This window comes from Vulpes vulpes, chromosome 1 (genome assembly GCF_048418805.1).
Source record: "Vulpes vulpes isolate BD-2025 chromosome 1, VulVul3, whole genome shotgun sequence".
NCBI lineage: Eukaryota > Metazoa > Chordata > Mammalia > Carnivora > Canidae > Vulpes > Vulpes vulpes.
The window spans coordinates 3,362,131-3,379,635 of record NC_132780.1 but is presented as its reverse complement, the minus strand read 5'-3'; the positions used below and the strand labels follow the sequence as shown (position 1 = coordinate 3,379,635).

Genomic DNA, 17,505 nt, shown 5'->3' with positions numbered 1-17,505 from the left:
CAGGTGGGAAGAGGCGGCCAGGCTGAGCGGGGGATCGACAGTCACCCCCCGGCCACTGGTGCAGTGACGGCTCTCTTGTTCCAGGATGTCTTTATACAGGGAAACAGGATTAAATTAGGAGCTGGTTTCGCCTGTCTTCTCTCAGTGCCCATTCTCTTTGAAGAAACTTTCTACAATGAAAAAGAAGAAAGTTTCAGCATACTGTGTATAGCCCATCCTTTGGAAAAGAGAGAGAGTTCAGGTATTCTGGGAGAGAACTCCTTTCTCCTGATTTGGAGAATTGTGTGTCGACCTTTGCTTCTGACATGGTTGCTATAAATGTCCCATAAAATATTCAAGAGCCCTCTGGAAGCCTACGTAAGTAATGTTACAGTACTTCCCCCAGAACTGAATCAAAAAGTCATCTTGAGCAAAGACAATGTGGCTGGGGGCTGCTGTGTACGGTTGCACAGGTTGGACATTACACAATTCCAGGAGACAGCATTGATGTAGACCCGTGTGAATGTTGCCCCCTGGAGTTGTGCAGAGGGGTAGCCCTGGTTTTGGCACTGGGCCTCAGCTTTAGGGCTAGCTCTTACACTATTATTGCCCACCCAGCCCCAGTGCCTCTTGGAGAGCTCATTATTTTTAATAAGCAATAATTCTTCAGCTGTTCCAGGAAGTTGAGATGGCAGTGTGCTAAATGTACTCTGAGGCCTTTATTGCCAGGAACCAGCGCTTCTTCAGCAGAGCCTCATGGGTCATGCCCATGGTCTCAAATTGTTTTGTCCAAGGAAAAGGCTTCCAGGGGGCTGGGCTCTCTGGACTTCAAGCTGTCCTGTAACTAGGCTGCTCTTGGGCCGTATCTTGAAATAATTCCTGTCCTCTCCTGGAAGATGAGGCTCCAGACCTTGGCGGGGGGTGGGGGAGCAGGGCAACGGATGTGGAACTTCCCCCACTAGGAAACTGACGGCTTCAGCCAGCCTGACCCCCCGTCTCGTTTTCAGAAGAGCCTTCAACATCTTCCGATCCCTTTTCCCTGAAAACCATCGAAGACGTGAGAGAGTTTTTGGGAAGACACGCGGAGAGATTTGACAGGAGCATTGCCTCTTTCCAGCGAACCTTCAGGGAATGTGAAAGAAAGAGCCTCCGTCAGCACATAGTCAGTAGCTGCGTCTTGTTTTGCCAGGCGTGCCCTGTCTCAGGCCAATTCAAGAACAATCCAGAACTTCCACTGTTGGAAGTTTTGTTTAAATGTTTCTAACTATAAAAGTAGTGTAAGCCCCTGGAGAAACTTGAACAGTGATTATTACCATCTTAGTGTTAACCCCAAGGCAAATTTTTTCTCTTAACCCTTCATGCATTTACACTTAAAAAAAATTACATAATTTGAGAAGCCTGTATTAGGACTTAAAGTTGTCACCCAGCAAATATATCTAGCGAAATGTTCTCCGCTCTGTCGCGCAGGACTCGGTGAATGCTCTCTACACCAAATGCCTCCAGCAGCTTCTGAGGGACTCTCACCTGGTAAGCAGTAGGACTCTCAAAGGAGAGAACTGCAGTTTGCCCACATGCCAGTGCCAGCTCCTTAACGGTACCTTCTTGTCCTCCAGAAAATGCTTGCCAAGCAGGAGGCCCAGATGAATCTGCTGAAGCAGGCCGTGGAGGTGAGAGGTCAGGGCAGTGAGGGGAGAGAAGGCAGTGGTGCCGGGGTGGTGGGAGGAACCTCTCCCTGTCACCTCTGCGCACCTGGAACGGGGGATCTATTCGTTGATTCCACAGATGTATGTCCAGCACGATATTTACGATCTGATCTTTAAGTACGTGGGGACCATGGAGGCGAGCGAGGTAGGTCCTAAATCACCATCAGCCCGGTTGGGAGCCTCATTCTAAGCTTTTCGAGAAACCTGAAGCTCTGTTAACATGTGTCGCTAGGATGCTGCCTTTAACAAAATCACAAGAAGCCTTCAAGATCTTCAGCAGAAGGACATTGGTGTGAAACCCGAGTGCAGGTAAGAGTTTGTGCCGCAGCGGCTCGGCGTCCCCGGAGGCTGGGGCTGCTCCTTCTGGAAACAGGGCTCTCAGCGGCAGGGACCGCACACAGACTTAGTTCATACTGAAGACCGGTGCGGTGACTTGTGACCAGAGACCAAGGACTGAGGTTGGCAGACGACTGTTCTGTGGCTGTCACCCTCCTGCACCTGCTGCCAGCCTGTCAGCTGGGTGGGAGCTCCGGGGGAGGGGGGCTTGCACAGCTGGTCCCTCGACAGGCACGCCGCTCGCTCGCCCAAGTGGGTCCCGCATGCAGACATCACTCCTCACCTGGAGTGATGGAGGCCTCCCGGAGAGGGACCTGCTTTTTTTTTTTTTTTTAATATATATTTTTAAAATTTATTTATTCAAGAGCGAGAGAGGCAGAGACATAGGCAGAGGGAGAAGCAGGCTCCATGCAGGGAGCCCAATGCGGGACTCAATCTCAGGACTCCAGGACCACGCCCTGGGCCAAAGGCAGGCACTAAACCACTGAGCCACCCAGGGATCCCCCAGGGACCTGCTTTTGAATTAACTTATGTTTCTTTAGGCTATAAAAATGTCTTAAGTGTTTATGTTTAAACTATTAATGCCTCTGAGCTCTCTTACTCGGGGGCTAAGGATTTTATTTTTCCCCTAATTTTTTGGTGCAGCTGCAATACCATTTTGCATCATAAATGGAACATTCAAAGGCATTGAGTTTTGCCATTGATTTGGTTCAGGTTGCTTCTTGAGTTTTTTTTTTAGGGAGGTGGGGAGTGGGAGAAGCAGGCTCCCTGCTGAGCAGGGAGCCCCATACAGGCTCAGTCCCAGAACTCTGGGATCATGACCTGAGCCAAAGGCAGACGCCTAACTGACTGAGCCACCCGGGTGCCCCTGCTTTTGAGTTTCTGTTTTTGTTTCTTACAGTTTGTCGTAAGGAGTGTTAATCTGCGGTATGCTAATAGATCAGGGGAGGAGGGACCTCACACTGTGTGGTCTTAAGTTGTCACTTTCCAAATTATTTTACAGCTTCAACATACCTCGTGCAAAGAGAGAGCTGGCTCAGCTGAACAAATGCACCTCACCACAGCAGAAGTTGATTTGTTTGCGAAAGGTGGTGCAGCTCATCACACAGTCCCCCAGCCAGAGAGGTTTGTGTTCAGGGAAGGGCCCCGATGGTGGCGTAGATGCCTACGTCTGGATGCAAAAGTCTGTTAAGGAGCAGTTTGTGTTAAAGGATCACACAGATGGGGTGATGTGCCGCAGAGCATCCCAGCATGAGCGCCCCGGAGTCGGCTCTGATGCATGGGTGCCTAGTAGTAGTGAGGGGGTAGGCCAGGCACCGTAAGGGTAAGAGAACAGTGGCCTCAGAAGTGAGCTGGGCTTCCCTTACCTGCATGGGCACCACACAGCCGATCTATAAACCCAAACCCAGGCGGCATAGGTTCTTTGAAAACCTGACTCTTCAGTAGCTTCAGGTTCACACAGTGACACTGTCCGCTCAGGTCTGAACTTGCCAAGATACAACAGTGTGTGTGATTGACTTTAAAGCTCCCGGTGTGTGTTTTGTTGAAGCTGTCACGGTGCCAGGGTGTGGGTGGGTGGCCCCATCAGGACATTCACTGCCATTTGTTTAGCCCAGCGCCAAGTTGCCCACAGCTTCTGCAGCCGTGTTCCAGGCTGAAGATGGTTGGTTGATAAAATTCTTTTGGCTAAAATTATAAAAACCAAAAAAATAAAAAATAAAAAATAAAATAAAATTATAAAAACCTTTAATCTTAAAAAATGATGCAAGCTGGTGATGGTATGCGGGTTCCACTGGTCGTTAGACCCTTCTTCCTAACCTTGTGTGTGTTTAAAACTTTCCATTGTAAGAAGCAAAGCAAAATAAGCTAAGCAAAAAGTCAAGGGGAGTCAGACCTGTGTGCGCAGATGGGGGTGATGGTCACAGTGTGTTAAGTGGAACGAGAGGGAGTGTATATGTACACCTCTAGCGGCATTCCAGGAAAAGGGGGTGGCTACGTATCCATGTGCCCGATGGTGAGTTCCTGGACTTCTCTGGAAGGTTAGGTGGGAAGCAACAGCAGTAGCTCCTGGGGGACGATTGGACGGCGGGGATGGGAGAGAAGTCCCGCTTTGTTCCTTTGTGCTACTTGAATTATTAGACATGTGAATAGATCCCTTAAAATATCAAGGTGAAAAAAATGAGAACGAGCTAGATGTGAGCATCAGATTCTTGCAGTGTATAAAATGGAAATGATCTCAGGAGGAAGGAGGCTTTTCGTGGTGACTCTGGCACATCTTTGCCTCGTGTCCACCATTACTGCCTTGAACGGTCCTGGAAGATGGCGAGAGGTAGTCCGCTTGGGATTTCCTTCTCTTGCGCATGTTTTGAGAATGGTAGGCATTCGTTTTCCCCACAAATGTTCAGGATACTGTAAAGGAAGTTGTGCAGGGGAACTCCTCCCGGATGCGTCGTCTTACTGGATTGTGGTTGGATGGTGGTGGGGAGCTGATACACCTGTTGGTCCTACGATGACTTCGAACATGTGTTTCCCCCCCTACAGTTAACTTGGAGACCATGTGTGCTGATGATCTGCTGTCGGTCCTGTTGTATTTGCTTGTGAAAACAGATATCCCTAATTGGTAATATCTTCTGTTAAAATACTTTTTCAAACTGGCAGCATTGTACCGGGGTGGTTTCGGTATAACTCCAGGAAATCGAGCGCCCCTTAGGAGTTCATTGCAGTGTCGGCCGTGCCTTCGTCCTGCAGAGGATGGCGGTCATTCCATCTACAGATGGGGAAACTGAGGCCCAGAGAGCTTATGTCTCTTGTTCTGGAACATGCAGCTAGTCAGTGACTGAGCGGGAAGCTGACTCCTGTTCTGTTTGACTCCAAAGCCCATCCTCTCCTGACAGGAACCTCTGGTTCACTTTACAATAATCAGCTTTTTAAAAACTAGTATACTCCAGGAGAGGACCCGGTAGTTTTACTTACTTTCCTAATTGCACATGCTCTAGAGGTTAAGGGGGTAGCAGTCACAGCTCCCTGGGGCTAAGCAATGCCTGTCACTCACGCCAGTGGTGCTGTTTCTGGAGAAGTGTTGTTAATTGGCTACACAACAGTGAAACTTTTTTCTTCCTTTTGTTAGGATGGCAAATTTGAGTTATATCAAGAACTTCAGATTTAGCAGCTCAGCAAAAGATGAATTGGGATATTGCCTGACCTCAGTTGAGGCTGCGATTGAATATATTCGGCAAGGAAGCCTCTCCGTGAAGCCGCCCGTAAGATCCCTCCTGCCCTGGCCTTTCTTTGTGGGCGTCAGGGCATGTTTGGTAGAGTTCTGAGGTTGGTGGGAGGGGAGAGGGTCTTTTTTTTTTTTTTTAAGATTTTATTTATTTATTTTTAGAGAGAGAGAATGAGCACAAGTGGGGCAGGGGTTGGGTGGTCATGGACAGAGGGAGATGGAGAGGGTAGAGGCAGGCTCCCTGCTGAGTGGAGAGCCCGATGCTGGACTTGATTCCAGGACTCTGGGATCATGACCTGAGCTGAAGGCAGATGCTTAACCGACTGAGCCACTTGGGTGCCCCAGGGGAGGGGGATTCTTAGATGGTCTCCCAGGAATGGGGCCTCTGGCCTCTGCCACCTAAGGGCTGGGCGGCTTCACAGACACCCAGTAGACTGAAACGCTGAGCACCCAGTTGGTTGTGAAAGTTGGCAGGACATGACCGGGAGTCGCACCCTTAAAATCCTGCTTCTTCAGTCCTCGCCATTCTTAAAAGTACACAAGCAGAAGGGGCGAGCTAGAAACCCTCAGCGTGGATGTCTAGGCAAGAGATGAGATCATTAATGTGTGCAGTTTTGGGACTCACTGGCCTTATTGCGATTTTCTTGGCGAGCTCTGCTGAGGGGAGGTGATTGTATTTCTATGTGAAGCGTCAGAATCTTAAACCAAGACTGCATGGCTGGCCGATTTCACCAGGCGGCAAAATGTGACAGTACGCACGGAAATCACAAAGCTGAGATTGATAAGATGAAGAGATTGCTATATTAACAAGCCTGAGGATTGAACATTCCCTTGATCTTAATTTTCTGCTGATGTTAGAATCTCCGAAAGTAACGATAAGTTAAAGTATCTGGACAAAACCACAGGCCTGTCCAGACAGGTGCGCTTGGGTGAAAGCAGTTCCCCTGAATTCAGTCATGGTGACAGTGTTATGTGCTTTCCCGTCTTTTTCCCACCTGGGTCTACGTCACATAATTTAAATTATGTTGTATATAGCGTTTTATATTATTTTCCCCCAAAAGAATAGGGGTTTGTTTTTTTTCTTCTTCTGATTAGAAGACTAGCGTTTGCAATATACTGTTGACCCTTGAACAACATGGGGGCTGACCCTGCACGTCGTTGAAAATCTGCATGTAACTTGTGACTCCCCCAAAACTTAACTACTAGAAGCCTCCTGGTGACCAGAAGCCTTACTGATAATATTAACAGTTGATTAGCACCTATTTCGTAGGTTATATGTATCATATACCATATTCTTACAATAAAGTCAGCTGGAGAAAAAACATCATTAAGAAAATCAGAAGAGAACACATGTTTAGACACGTTTGTACTGTGTCTGTCGCCGTGTACGTGGACCCGTGCAGGTCACACCTGTGTCATTCAAGGGCCAGCTGCATCCTGTTGCGGTGAAGACAGCAAATACCTCTCATGAACTCACTAGCTGGGGATGACTTGTTAAGTGTCTTGGTAGGTCTTTTTTCTGTGCCTATACAAGTGGGTTTTTTTTTTTTTTTAATAAAGAAGTTTTATTTATTTTAGAGAGACAAGAGAGTGTGCATGCATGAACGGGGGCAGGAGCAGAGGGAGAGGGAGAGGGAAAGAATCTCAAGCAGACCCCATGCTGAGCACGGAGCCTGATGCCGGGCTGGACTCTGGGCTCGATCCCATGACCCCAAGATCATGACCTGAGCCAAAACCAAGAGTTGGGTGCCCCACCCACTGAGCCACCCAGGCACCACTGTACAATTGTTTTTTTTTTTTTTTTTTTTTTATTTTATTTTATTTATGATAGGCACACAGTGAGAGAGAGAAAGGCAGAGACACAGACAGAGGGAGAAGCAGGCTCCATGCACCGGGAGCCTGACGTGGGATTCGATCCCGGGTCTCCAGGATCGCGCCCTGGGCGAAAGGCAGGTGCCAAACCGCTGCGCCACCCAGGGATCCCTTTGTTTTTTTTTTTTTTATTTATTTATTTTATTTTATTTATGATAGGCACACAGTGAGAGAGAGAACCACTGTACAATTGTGTGTGTGGTTTTTTTTTTTTTTTAAAGATTGTACTCATTTGTTCACAAGAGAGAGGCAGAGACACAGGCAGAGGGAGAAGCAGACTCCTCTGCAGGGAGCCCAATGTGGGACTTGATCCTGGGCTGAAGGCAGACGCTCAACTGCTGAGGTTGCCCCTATAATTGTATTTTTTTAAAATTTGAGATTATGCTCCTCTTGTTGGCATGTAGGCTGATGGTCAGAATCGCCTGATGCCTCCTGATGGGGCTGGGGGTGTCCCTTGTCACCTGGAGGGAGGCTCTTCAGCCTCCTTGCTGCCTCAATAACTGCACGGCGGCCACCCCACTTGCTTACTTACTGTGGCATGTGGGCAGGAAGGCCAACATCTGAAGCCTTTGACCGGAGTGTGAGGAGGTGGCCGACCGCACAGCACCAGTTGGCTTCCCACACCCACCTGGATTTCAGACGACATCCCAAGGGGGGTTGGGGGAGTTGTTTTGTTTTTTTTTCCTTTTGACTTATTTATTTCTAAAGATTTTATTTTTTTAAGATTTATTTATTTATGCATGAGAGACAGAGAGAGAGAGAGACAGAGAGGCAGAGACACAGGCAGAGGGAGAAGCAGGCTCCATGCAGGGAGCCCGACGTGGGACTCGATCCCAGGTCTCCAGGATCACGCCCTGGGCTGAAGGCGGCGCTAAACCGCTGAGCCACCCGGGCTGCCCTAAAGATTTTTATTTATTTATTTATTTGTTTGTTTGTTTATGACACACGGAGAGAGAGGGGGGCAGAGACATGGGCAGAGGGAGAAGCAGGCTCTATGCAGGGAGCCTGACGGTCTCGATCTCGGAACCCCAGGATCATGTCCTGGGCCAAAGGCAGGCACTAAACCGCTGAGCCATCCAGGAATCCCCAAGATTTTATTTTATTTTATTTTTTTATTTTATTTTTTATTTTTTTAAATTTTTTATTTATTTATGGTAGTCACAGAGAGAGAGAGAGAGGCAGAGACACAGGCAGAGGGAGAAGCAGGCTCCATGCACCGGGAGCCCGACGTGGGACTCGATCCCGGGTCTCCAGGACCGCGCCCTGGGCCAGAGGCAGGCGCCAAACCGCTGCGCCACCCAGGGATCCCTAAGATTTTATTTTTAAGTAGCCTCTACACCCACTGTGGGGCTTGAACTCACAGCCCCGAGATCAGGAGTCACGTGCTCCACCCACAGAGCAGCCAGGTGCCCCTGGAGCCTCGAGGGGTGGCCCCCCTGTGTGCTGGCTTGAGCCTGGCCTGTGGTTGTAGTGTGCACAGCCCGTGGGCAGGTTGGGGACCCAGCCCCGTGCACCCTTCGTGTCTGAGCTGTCTGCCCCTGGCCTTGGTCCTGCCTTCTGGATGCGGGTGGTGGGTCCCGGCAGATGTTGGGAGGAGCTGTGCCTCCTCCCTCCAGCTGGCCGTGCAGCCCGCCCCTGGGTCTCGAGTGGGTCAGGCCTGATGGAACAGGTGTGGCGGCCTCCTTGTCTCTTGTGATGCCAGCACTGAGATGCCACCTTGGCATTGCATCAGCCTTAGCTGCCGACTGGCTTCTGTCAGCGCAGTTGTGTCTAGGACTGTGAGGCCACTGCTATGTGTCGGTGCCCTTTCCTGGGGAAGGAGCTCAAATGTGTATCTGCATGGCAGGTGAGGTTTCTGGAAAGTGTTAGGACTAAATATTAGTAAGTCAAATTTTGTTTTCCTGTTGCCTCTTTATATACTGTGATAGAGTTTCACAGAAATTTTCCCCCGTGAAATAATTGTACCTAAGGTGACCTTATATATGTTCTTTAAGCATAAAGACTTAAAAGTCTCATAAATAAGGGCCCTTGGGTGGCTCAGTGGTTTAGCACCTGCCTTCAGCTCAGAGCATGATCCTGGGGTCTCGGGATCAAGTCCCGCGTCGGGCTTCCTGCAGGGAGCCTGCTTCTCCCTCTGCCTGGGTCTCTGCCTCTTTCTGTGTGTCTCTCATGAATAAATAAATAAAATCTTTAAAAAAAAAGTCTCGTAGGTAAAGACCAGCTTTTTGAAAATGAGCATTTTTGGGATGACTCTAGTTTAACCTTTGTCGACCAAAAACCGGGAGAATCCTGAAAGAATCGGTCCCTTCTCTGTTCCAGCTTTGCAGGCTTCTGGTCTTTCTCACTTTACTGGGTTTCTCATAAACCCCCAAATGGATCTGAGCTGATGTGCTGTCTCTTGTGGTAGGTCGCTTCTCCTTGAGGATTCAGGCCCCGAGGATCTGCCTCTGGTCATCACTGCCCTTCGTCTAGTTACCGGGAGTGGAGGAAGGGACCCCCAATTTACCTGAGCAATGACGTCTTTGATGTTTCTCTGACCCTCAGCTGCTTGGCTAGAAATCACTGAATAGAACAAGTTGTTAGAGCTTTCCGTAGCACGTGGCAGCTGGGAGCAAAGCGGCTCTCACGCTAGGGGGTTGGCACGGGTCCGTGAGCCTAACCCTCTGAGGGCAGCTGTGTGAGGGACGGGCCTGAGAGAGGACCCCAGGAACGGGCCATCCCCTCGGTGCCACCGGGCTCTGAGGCAGAGCCTGAAGGCCCGTAGACAGCCTCATCCCGTACTGTTGTCAGGGCTCGGTGGGTTCTGGCAGCAGCTGCTGGGGGAGATGCTTCACATCCCACCGAGACTTTTTTGAGGACGTTAATTTGTCCTTGGTCAAGCTGCAGGTGCTCCAGTGAGCACCGAAACGTCTCCCTAGGCAATATTTCATAAAGGAAGGATGTGGTTTTAGATTTTTGTATCTAAGTAGACATTACCTGTGATGCAAAGACCTCAATCTATTATTTGAGGTGGACCTGGGCATATTGTGGGATTTGGGAACAGTGGCCGTGCTCGTCTGCTATTTTGGTAGATATGTTCAGAAAGCAAGACTCGTCTCTCCTGCTGGTTGACACTGGGAAATCTAGAACCGCCTGTTGGATGGTTTTCCTCTCTGTGCCCAGAGAAAGTGGCAGGGCAACGGGCTGTGCGGGTGTTAGGACAGCGGCTTGAGGCCAGGAGGCGGCCACAAAAAATCCAGGCTTCCCTCCGGAGGAGGGTGGTGCGTGCGTGCTACATTCCACACGTGTGTGCACATAGGCGTGTGCCCGCACACCCCCAGGCCCCGGGCCCCCTGGCAGCCACCGCTGCCCTTCTCCCAGCCCAATGAGGATCTGCTCTCCGGCTCAGGGAGGGAGGCGCCGCCAATCCCGTTCTGTGCACAAGAAGCGAGGCCTGGTCCTGGGTTCCCCACCGGAAGGATCTGCTCTAACATCTTGTGCCACGTTGATGAAACAGGTGATTGGGTGTTTCCTGCAGGAGTCGGAGGGGTTTGGTGACAGACTGTTCCTGAAGCAGAGAATGAGCTTACTGTCTCAGATGACTTCAACTCCCATTGATTGTCTGTTTAAGGTAAGACACCAGGAAGTCCTCGGGGGTGCAGGTCAGGGGGGAGGGGGTCACCCAGCCTTCCGCATCTCCGGAGTCTCTACTGAATCCGTCAGGGCAGTCTGCTCGGTTAAACGCTGACGAAGTTCATTTCGTGCTCACAGCGGGTGGTAGGGATGCTGCACGTCGATGCTGCCCCTCTCCCCTGGGTGTGCCTCCCGTGGCAGGGGGTTCATGGAGCATCCAGGGAGCCTCCCAGGGGCAGTGTGCTCCCCAGGACATCTCACTGCCCGAGGGGAGCACACCCAGGAATCACGGGGGTGAGCCCGCACTGCAGCTTGTTCGCTGACGGATCTCTTGCTAAGGCAGCCGTTCCCTTTCCCTGCAAACCAGGGCTCTGTTCGGGTGCAGGGAGCAGGAGCGAGGTGTGGTCTAGGGAGGAGTGTGCATCCCACTGGGTTCAGGACGCACGGTCCTCCCCCACCTTTGCGTTGAGAATTTTGTCACGCTGTTGTTTTAAGCTACGGAAGGTCTATAACATTTCCAAAAATAAGGACAGTACAGATGCACCCCCGGGGCCATCTGCGTGGCCATCTCCGTCCGAGTCCGTCTCCACTCCCACCCACTTTCCCTGTCCGCCCAGACTATTTTGAAACACATCCCAGAGAGCAAGTCATGTCATCCATCCGTACATAGAAACGGGTTTCTGTAAGGACACTCCAGAAGCTCACGCCGTCAGAAGAGAGTGATTCCTTAACGTCGCTAGTATTTTTGATGCCACTTTGTAGCACATCGCGTCAGGTAACCAGAAAGAAGTGGAAAGACTCCTGAGCCAAGATGACCAGGATAAAGATGCCGTCCAAAGGATGTGTCACCCTCTGTGCTTCTGTGACGACTGTGAGAAACTTGTCTCTGGGTAAGAGCGTCCCCGTGCAGACTCCGTGTGCCGGGAGGCGGGAGGTGCGGGCCTGGGCAGAGCTTCTCCCCTTGTTTGTTGTGAGATTTTTTTTTTTTTAAAAGATTTTATTTATTTACTCATGAGAGACACAGAGAAGCAGAGACACAGGCAGAGGGAGAAGCAGGCTCCTCGCAGGGAGCCCCACGCGGGACTCGATCGCCCTGGGCCGAAGGCGGCGCTAAACTGCTGAGCCACCCAGGGGTCCCGTGTTGTGCGATTTTGCATACCGACCTGACCCTCGCCGCACCTAGTGGCACGCCGCTGGGCTGCATGCCAGAGTAGGCGGCTACAGGGCCTGCCATCCCCGGAAAGTAGATTTTAGGGGGAGGAATGTCAGCCTCTCCCAGTAACCTTTGGGGTTTCCTAACCCTTGTCGGGCTGTTTCCCTGGGTATCGAAGCCTAGAGGGGTGGGGAGGGGAGGGAAGTGGGAACCAGCACCTCGCGTGCAGGAGACCCTGCAGGGGCTGGGTGATCTCTGGACCCGCCATCTGTCTGCTAGCCCCAGGACTCTGGCATGTGTGGCCTGGCAGGGAGAGGCTTATCCCTGCCGTTCCTAGGGTGTGTTTCTGGGGGTCGGGGAGGTTCCATATCTTCTATTTCTCCTCTTTTTTTAAAGAAAGCGAGAAAGCGCAGTAAGGGCGGGGAGGGGCAGAGGGAGAATCTGAAGCAGGCTCCATGCCCAGCGCTGAGCCCTACGCAGGGCTCGATCTCATGACCTGAGCCAAAATCCAGAGTCGGGCGCCCAACCACCTGAACCACCCAGGCACCCCTCTTCTCCCTCTTTTAGGAGGCTGAACGATCCCTCCATTGTCACTCCATTTTCCAGAGATGACCGGGGTCACACACCGCTCCATGTGGCCGCCCTCTGTGGTATGTGGGCTTGGGGTGCCCTGTGGTTGGGCTCCTAACGGGGGGCCCAGCAGAGGCCTGACTGACCGGGGTGGCGGAGTTGGGGCGGAAGGGCCCATGTCATGGGCCACCCCCAGGGGCTTTGCTGTTCCCATCAGTGAACTGGTGAACCATGGAGTCTTCCGTGGACACCTAAGACTCTTGCGCTGCCTTCTGTGGCTGAGAGCGGGACCAGAGCCGAGCCCCCTCCGGGGCGCCCAGAGTGGCCTCTGTACCTCTCAGGCAGAAAAACCCCTCGGGGCATGCGTCCTGCCAGGGGAATAAGGGCAAAATAACAGGACGTGCTGAGTAGGGCTTGGGGAGCCCCTGCGCTTCCTGCTGCGTGGTGAGCCCCTCTGTTCCGCAGGGCAGGCATCCCTCATTGACTTCCTGGTTTCCAGAGGCGCGGGGGTAAACGCCACGGACTACCACGGGTCGGCCCCCCTTCACCTCGCCTGCCAGAAGGGCTATCAGAGCGTCACGGTGAGCCCAGCTCCGCTGCAGCCTCGCGCGGGGTGGGGGGTGCGTGTCTGAGCGCCTGGCACCTTCCGTGGGCCCCCTGGACCCAGACCATTCACTGGCACTTCGGGGACGGAGGGTGGGGCTGCAGGCCTCCTTCTGCAATGGGGGGGGGGGCGTTCTGGGGGAAGGAGGAGAGTGAGGATGGGATTGTAAGAGGAGCGCAGGTGCGTAGGGTTGCAGGGAGGATGCACGAGCTCCTCCCGCTGATCCCTCCCCTGTGCCCTCCCACTGCGAGCCCTCTCCCCAGCTATACTCTGCGCCCTCCCCCTGTGCCCTCCCCCCAAACCCTCCCCCTGTGCCCTCCCCCCCAAACCCTCCCCCTGTGCCCTCCCCCAAACCCTCCCCCGTGCCCTCCCCCAGCCATCCCCCGTGCCCTCCTCCTGTGCCCTCCCCCAAACCCTCCCCCTGTGCCCTCCCCCAGTCATCCCCCGTGCCCTCCCCCTGTGCCCTCCCCCAGCCATCCCCTGTGCCCTCCCCCAGCCATCCCCGTGCCCTCCCCACAAGCCCTCCCCCCAGCTATCCTCTACACCCTCCCCCTGCGCCCTCCCCCTGTGCCCTCCCCCTGCATCCTCTCCTAGACATCCCCCCTGAGGCCTCCCCCTGTGCCCTCCCCCTATGCCCTTCCCCAGCCATCCCCCCAAGCCCTCCCCCTGTGCCCTCCCCACTGAACCCTCCCCCCAAGCCCTTCTCAGCCCTCCCCCCAAGCCCTCCTCTCCTCCTGCACCCTCCTCCCCTGAGCCCTGCCCCGCACCCTCCCCCACACCCTCCCCCCTGCACCCTCCCCCTGCACCATCCTCTCCAGCCATCCTCCCTGTGCCCTTTTGAGCCTTCCACCCTGGAACCCTCCCCGCTGAGCCCTCTTCTGCGCTCTCCCCCTGTGCCCTTCCCGCCCCCCCGCACCCTCCCGGGGGTGCACATCCCCTCACCTGTCCCCTCCTCACCACAGCTGCTGCTGCTGCACTACAAAGCCAGCCCCGAGGTGCAAGACAACAACGGCAACACACCTCTCCACCTGGCCTGCGCCTACGGGCACGAAGACGTAAGTGGTGCTTCCCATCCCCATCCCTGTCCCTGTCCCTGTCCCCATTCCCAGGGTGCCTCATCTTCCTCTTTCTCAGTCCTGGAGACACAGGCCTTTCTGATTGGCCTCCCGGCGTGCTTTCTTTTCATGGTGACTGGAACATTTGGTGTGTCGTTTCTTTTTAATTAAAAAAATCTTAAATTTATTGCAGATGCTCTCCTGAAATAACAGATACCTAAACTCTGATTGCCCGTTAGCATATCCTGAAATTAAAGTCATTTTCATTCATCCCTGCTGCCATCTGGTTCTTATCTTTGTTCATACTCAGTTTTTAGATTTTACGTTTTTGTAGCAACAGCGACAATTGTACCATTTCTGTTTCTACCTCACGTTGAACTGCGTGTCTGTGTTACTTTGTCGTAAGGGCTCTCTCTGCATCTTCTCTGTGTGATTGATGTGGAAAGATGAGATCGTACCCTACCCACCTTTTTTTTTTTTTTTTTTTTTAAGCAGAATACTTATTTTGAAACAATTGTAGGTTCACCTGCAGTTGTAAGGCTTAACAGAAAGAGACCCCTTGTACCCTTTACTCAGTTTTCCCCACTGGTACCTTCTTATAAACGTGTGGCATATTATTACTCTACTCATCTTCCTGCAACTTACCTTCTTAACACCACATCCTGGAAACCCTGGAGGCCAGGGAGTGTAGCCCCCGCCCTAACTGTAGTCACCACACAGTGATCTGTTGTGTGTTGTGTCCCTAAGACCACCCCTTGGCTCAGCGCTTTGCTGGGACAACTGATAGGACTCAGCGTATGGTCACCCGGCTATGACCGATTGTAGCCGAAGGACACAAAGTTGAGGAAAGGTGCACGGATGGAGTCTGGAGGAAACCAGGTGCGAGCTTCAAAGCGTCCCCTCCCCAGGGAGCGTACATCCTTAGTTCATCCAGCAGGGAGTTATGACAACAGATCCGGAGGCTTGTCCACCAGAAGAGCTCCGGAGGGACTCAGGGCCCAAGATGTTTGTGGGAAGCTCGTCACCTAAATACCCTGTGCCTGGCACATACCCAAATTCCAGAGTCCTAGAAGGAAAGCAGGTGTTCCGCAGAAACCACATCGTCCCACAGTTGATTGATCGATTGATTTAATGTTGAACCATTCTTGAAATTTAAATTCAATTAATCATTAGTTTCAGATGAAGAGGTCGGTGGTTCCTCAGTTGCACGTAACACCCAGGGCTCATTACACCACGTGCCTCCTTAACGCTCATCACCCAGTTAGCCCCCCATTGCCTCCCCTCCAGCGACCCTCCGTTTGTCCCCTAGAGTTAAGAGTCTTATGGTTTGTCTCCCTTTCTGATTTCGTCTTGTTTTACTTTTTCCTCTTCCCCTGTGCTCCTCTGTTTTGTTTCTTAAATTTCGCATGTGAGTGAGATCACATGGTAATTCTTTCTCTGATTGACTTGTTTCACTTAGCATAACACCCTCCAGTTCCATCCACATTGTTGCAAATGGCAAGATTTCTTTTTTTTTTTTTGATGGCTGAGTAATACTCCATGGTATATTTATACCACATCTTCGTTATCCCTTCACGTGCCGATGGACATCTGGGCTCTTTGCACAGTTTGGCTGTTGTGGACGTGGCTGCTGTGAACACTGGGGTGCAGGTGCCCCTTCGGATCTCTGTAGTTGTCTCTTTGGGGCAGATACCTAGTACTGCAATTGCTGGGTTGTAGGGTGGCTCTGGTTTCAACTTGGTGAGGAGCCTCCATAGTGTTTTCCCGTGTGGCTGCGCCAGCGTGCATACCCACCAGCAGTGTAAGATGTAGACACCGTGTCCTCAAATCCGAGCTCCTGAGGAACATTTCAAGTCGGGGGCCAAGCTTGCAGTGGACCTTTCAGGGGACAACGGTTTCCCGCCTGCTGCGGCCACCCCATTCTGCACGTGGGTGCGTCCCAGTTTGTTCAGCCTTTTCTTACTGGCAGTTGGGTTCTTTCAAAAAAGTGATGTGTCCTGCTGAGGTGACCTTGAGGTCTCTCTCTTCCTACACGTTTGCTTGGTGACTGGACCGTGGATGGAAGCAGGGCATGGGCTGTGGCTGTGGGGGTCCACAGACATTGCGCGAGGCCTGGCGTGTGACTTAATGGTGGTATTCCCCATTTTCTTTGCAGTGTGTGAAGGCTCTGGTCTACTATGACGTGCAGTCGTGCAGACTGGATATCGGTAACGAGAAAGGAGACACCCCACTGCACATAGCTGCACGGTGGGGCTACCAAGGCATCATAGAGACGTTACTGCAAAACGGAGCGTCCACCGAGATCCAGAACAGGCTGAAAGAAACACCCCTCAACTGTGCACTAAACTCAAAGGTAGCTTTTTTCATCTCGGAGCAGCAATTTGATTCAAAAAAAAAAAAAAAAAATCAATCTCTAGAGATGAGGTCTTGGCCGTGCAAACTGCATTAGTGCCTCAGGACCGAACTTGGCCTACACCCTGTCTGCTGCGTTTGGGACCTGCTTGTTAATGGATTTTACTTATTTATATGATTTCCAACTTAACTGGCAGTTGTTCTCAGTCATGTTCAAAGAGCTGCTCCCAGCAGAGTTTTCCGCGGCCTCCAAGTGCTGCGGGATTGTGAGCAGATGGATTGTGAGCAGAGGGTGAAGGACAGCGGCTGTGGCTGAGAGACGTAGGGACACGGCCCGGGCCGTGGAGGCAGCAGGTGTCTGAGCTCTGCCTTCCTGTTTCTTCCTCCTTGGCTCCTAAACGCCTTATCCTATAAGGCCGGTTCTGAGCATCGCTGGGTTCAGTTTCTTCGCACATGACCTGTGAACGAACCAGTCCTTTCCCGCTGGTAGTTCTGGGAAATGCTCAGAGTCTGGCAGCGTGCAGTGAAGGAGCTCGGCCGTGGGCGGGTGGGGAGCGACGGGGCGCTTCGGTGGCCGCCTCGCCGCGGGTCGCCAGCCCTTTCCCTTGGCACAGGCTGTGCTTTCCGCCTCGTGACGTTTGACCGGCTGCTTTCACAGCTTCTGTCTCTCCCACGGGGTTCTTTCAGGGCGTTCGTAGGAGAACAGTTCCTACGAACGTGAGAACATCACCTTCTAGGAGAACAGTTTTTGCTTTTTAAGCACTTTATTGAGGTATGGTTGACACACAAAAAGCTGAACTTGTTTAACGTGTACAGCTCAGGCTGGAGAGGCAAGTAGACATGTGTGAGACCGGCCCCGTCACCCATGCCACGGACGCGCCCCTCACCTCCCCAGGTCTCCTCCCGCCCTCTTTCTGTGTCCCGAGTGCGGTTGTAGGCCGTGTGTGTCATGAGAACGCGACCTGAGATCTGTAGCAGCAGGTTCCGGAGGTTTAAGTCCCTGCTGCTCACCCCAGGGAGGGTGACCCTGGGGGAGCCCTGCCTGG

The 17,505-nt window shown here is 52.4% G+C and overlaps 1 protein-coding gene across 4 annotated transcripts in view; it reads left to right on the top strand.

The window, feature by feature from the left end:
* ANKRD27 (ankyrin repeat domain 27) overlaps positions 1 to 17,505 on the top strand; it is a 52,522-nt gene that overhangs the window by 19,059 nt on the left and 15,958 nt on the right. For all 4 annotated transcript variants that reach the window (XM_026010183.2, XM_026010184.2, XM_072749823.1 and 1 more), the window contains 15 exons: positions 85 to 241; positions 987 to 1,141; positions 1,447 to 1,506; positions 1,593 to 1,646; positions 1,762 to 1,827; positions 1,915 to 1,991; positions 3,022 to 3,143; positions 4,560 to 4,638; positions 5,146 to 5,278; positions 10,631 to 10,723; positions 11,488 to 11,615; positions 12,446 to 12,528; positions 12,914 to 13,029; positions 14,015 to 14,107; positions 16,263 to 16,460. In XM_026010183.2, coding sequence (XP_025865968.2) covers positions 85 to 241; positions 987 to 1,141; positions 1,447 to 1,506; positions 1,593 to 1,646; positions 1,762 to 1,827; positions 1,915 to 1,991; positions 3,022 to 3,143; positions 4,560 to 4,638; positions 5,146 to 5,278; positions 10,631 to 10,723; positions 11,488 to 11,615; positions 12,446 to 12,528; positions 12,914 to 13,029; positions 14,015 to 14,107; positions 16,263 to 16,460 — 1,614 coding nt within the window. The remainder of the gene's footprint in view (positions 1 to 84; positions 242 to 986; positions 1,142 to 1,446; positions 1,507 to 1,592; positions 1,647 to 1,761; positions 1,828 to 1,914; positions 1,992 to 3,021; positions 3,144 to 4,559; positions 4,639 to 5,145; positions 5,279 to 10,630; positions 10,724 to 11,487; positions 11,616 to 12,445; positions 12,529 to 12,913; positions 13,030 to 14,014; positions 14,108 to 16,262; positions 16,461 to 17,505) is intronic.